Source organism: Apis dorsata, unplaced genomic scaffold (assembly GCF_000469605.1).
Source record: "Apis dorsata unplaced genomic scaffold, Apis dorsata 1.3 scaffold_77, whole genome shotgun sequence".
In the NCBI taxonomy this organism is placed as follows: Eukaryota; Metazoa; Arthropoda; class Insecta; order Hymenoptera; family Apidae; genus Apis; species Apis dorsata.
In genome coordinates this window covers 104,678-107,896 of record NW_006263375.1, presented here as the reverse complement: position 1 = coordinate 107,896, position 3,219 = coordinate 104,678, and the positions used below count along the sequence as shown (strand labels likewise).

Sequence of the window (3,219 nt, the reverse complement as noted above, 5' to 3'; positions counted from 1 at the left end):
CTCTCTCTCTCTCTCTCTCTCTCTCTCTCTCTCTCTCTCTCTCTCTCTGTGTCTCGCGATACGTTTCTCTCGAAACCGGAGACTAACTAAAGTAAACCAGTTCTTTACGAACTGTAAAAAGAAGGGAGAGCAGATTTCGCTTCGGGATGAAGAAGATTAGGTCAGGGATTTTCGAGAAGATGGATCGGTCAACGTGATAGGATTTTCGTGCGGGAGAGTTTGCTAGCTCAAATATTTTTGGAAATAAATACGTTTAAATATCGTTTCGAATTTTTGTGGAAAATGGACAGATAAATAGAGAGTAGGATCTCAGAAATATAATCTGATTGATTCGTGGCCAATATTATTAAGAAGTATAAAAAGATTGGTATTGAAAAATTCTTGAACATTGAACAAATATATCGTTTCATTCTTCTTGTGATCCTCGATCGAAAAATGATAATTATAAAAATACATTGGGTATATCGATCTTACAGTTGGTGTTAAACTGTAAGTCGAGATATAGTCAGGAATAAAATATAAATTCGAGAGCAAGTGAATTTTTAATTTTTAATATTCGTAATTTGAAAAAATCGTTCGATTATTATTAGAAACGAGATGTTAGAGAGAAAGATGTGAAAGAAAGAAAAATTATGTAAAATATACACAGGTACACGCACTTTCCATTTCTTCTTTCCTTTAAAAGAAATATTACTCGAGAAAATTTCAATTTAAATTTAAATCGGCCCATCAAGGATCGAGAGAATGGTAACGTATTACGGAAGGGGGGGGAGAAAAAAAAAATCAACCTTAACAATCGGATTCGTTTATCTTAGGCACAGACGAGGATGAAGATGTTTCGAAGAAAAAAGATAGGCCCGAGCAGTTGACTCAAAGACTCTCGAGGGCTGAAACTGTCAGACAGGATGCCAGAAAATTGAAGACTGCCACGCTTAATAGAATGGGGAAAATGTTTAAGCAACGTTCTCAGACACCTGTCACGGATAAATCACCCCATGTCAACAACGATACGGTGAGCAATTTCTATCTTGTCAAAAATATGCGTGTATAAATTTCTCTGACTGAGATGTATTCCCTTTTCATCTTTTTTCCATACTTTTTTTTTTTTTTTTTTTTTTTTTATATGATGACTTATACGACGATCGAATTACTATATTCTCTCGAAAATTTTCATTTTAAAGTTATTTGCGATGTTCATTCGCGTTCATTCATCTAATAATCTTCTTTTTAATCTTTAAAAAACATTGATGATTCTTTGTGGCATTAACTCGTTCGTGATTGGAGCCTTGAAAATAGAAAATTAATATTGAAAATGTCTTTGTTTCGTCAGAATCCAATTAAATCTATAGAATGCTCTAGCGAGGAGACATCGAAAAAAGAGAAGAGCAACTCTTTGGGCAGGATGCTGAAGCTTGTGGATAAAGACGGCACGTCTAAAAAAATATTTCACCCTCGAGCAGGATCGTTGAGTCGCATTCTGCGTCGGAATCCTAATCACGAGAATAACGAAGACAAAAAGCCCGAAGAAAACTCACCGGGGATTTTCTCCAGAATGCTGAGTCAGTTAAGAGGAAAGTAAAAAAAAAAAAAAAGAAAGAAAGAAAGAAAGAAAAGGATTGCAAACAGTTTTAACACTTCACATCTCTTCCTTCTAATAAATACTTTCGAACAAATTTTCACGTTATTTACACGAAAGGAGAATGATTTCTATAATTATTAGTTAGATTAAAAAATAATGAAATTAGTACGAAAAAAAAAAAAAAGAAAGAAAAGGATTGCAAACCGTTTTAACACTTCACATCTCTTCCTTCTAATAAATACTTTCGAACAAATTTTCACGTTATTTACACGAAAGGAGAATGATTTCTATAATTATTAGTTAGATTAAAAAATAATGAAATTAGTACGANAAAAAAAAAAAAGGAAAAAATGGAATAGAAATTGCTATTCTCTAGTCAAAGTGGATGAAAATTTGATATTCTTAATATCCATTATGTTTAATTTTTTCCATATTATTTTTAAAAAGAAATATCGAACGATACGAAATTAAATTTTCTAGAAATGGATACTCTTTTCTATAAAAAATTGTAAAATATATTCTGCATAAATAGCAAATCCATTTAAAAATATTCACTTTTGTATTTGATAACTTTTCGAAAATTGTTCTTCCGCTTCATTTATTGTACGAGTAAAAAAAAAAAAATTTCTTTTGTTTATCATATCAAAGTAAAATACATTGCTCAAAGGATAACAAGCAAACTGATCTCGTTTCAAGAACTATATATTATTATTATTTAATTTTCACGATAGAAATATATACGTTAATAAAAATATGTACATTAATGAAAAGCTGATGAATATGAAACTATTATATATTATTTCTTCATTAAAATTTTGTCCCGTTCAATTTTATTTAAATTCAGATTGATCCATTATTCTCTTTACCAACTGTAGATAACAATCGTACGAAATGGATTTTTATTTTATTACCTATTCGTTATTTTGATTATAATATTTTAATATTTAGGTCGTCCACACAGTGGTAACGCCACACTCGAACCAAATCTGAAGATGCGCAACAAAAATTCATTACCTCCAAAGGCGCCATTGAATACAAGAACGACTAACAATGTACCTTCGTCAACTTCCGCTTCATCGCCTCAGACACAGGCTGCGGGATCGCCCCAGAAATATTCCACTTTCGAATATTCGATTTAAGCCGATTAACCTCCAAAATAGCGATTTTGTAATAAAAAATTAAAAATAATAAACTGTCTGATTATAAAAATCACACATCATTGCGGATAAAATGGTTAATTTTTAAAATTCAAATTCAACTTTTTCCAATAATTCAATAAGTTTTGAATGATTTTATGATATTGGCCATTTAACGTGCAACAAATATAACATTTGTATTTTATTATAATATTGTATTTAATTATTCGAATATCTTCGAACCGATTCAACCGCTCTCGTGATAAAATTTCTTCTCTTTTTCCAGATATAAATAAAATAAATAACGAAAAGAAGAGGTATCCAATGTATTGAAAAAGAAAAAAAAAAAGAAAGAAACGGAGCGCGCATACGTGTAGAATAATTTCGTAGAAATGACGCGTGGAAATCGTATCAATCTCACGTGCGATATTGGTATATTGCGGTATCGAAATACGTCCAACGTTGAGAACAAATTTAAAAAAAAAAAAAAAAAAAGTTTCAATT

At 30.9% G+C, this 3,219-nt stretch overlaps 1 protein-coding gene across 1 annotated transcript in view; it reads left to right on the top strand.

Annotated features, from left to right (window-relative positions):
* The window catches only part of LOC102680283, a 5,034-nt gene extending 2,108 nt beyond the window's left edge, over positions 1 to 2,926 (top strand). Inside the window, exons 3-5 of the mRNA XM_006610708.2 lie at positions 816 to 1,012; positions 1,331 to 1,571; positions 2,528 to 2,926. Coding sequence (XP_006610771.1) covers positions 816 to 1,012; positions 1,331 to 1,571; positions 2,528 to 2,718 — 629 coding nt within the window. The 3' untranslated portion in view covers positions 2,719 to 2,926. The remainder of the gene's footprint in view (positions 1 to 815; positions 1,013 to 1,330; positions 1,572 to 2,527) is intronic.
* The last annotated feature ends 293 nt before the right edge of the window (positions 2,927 to 3,219 follow it).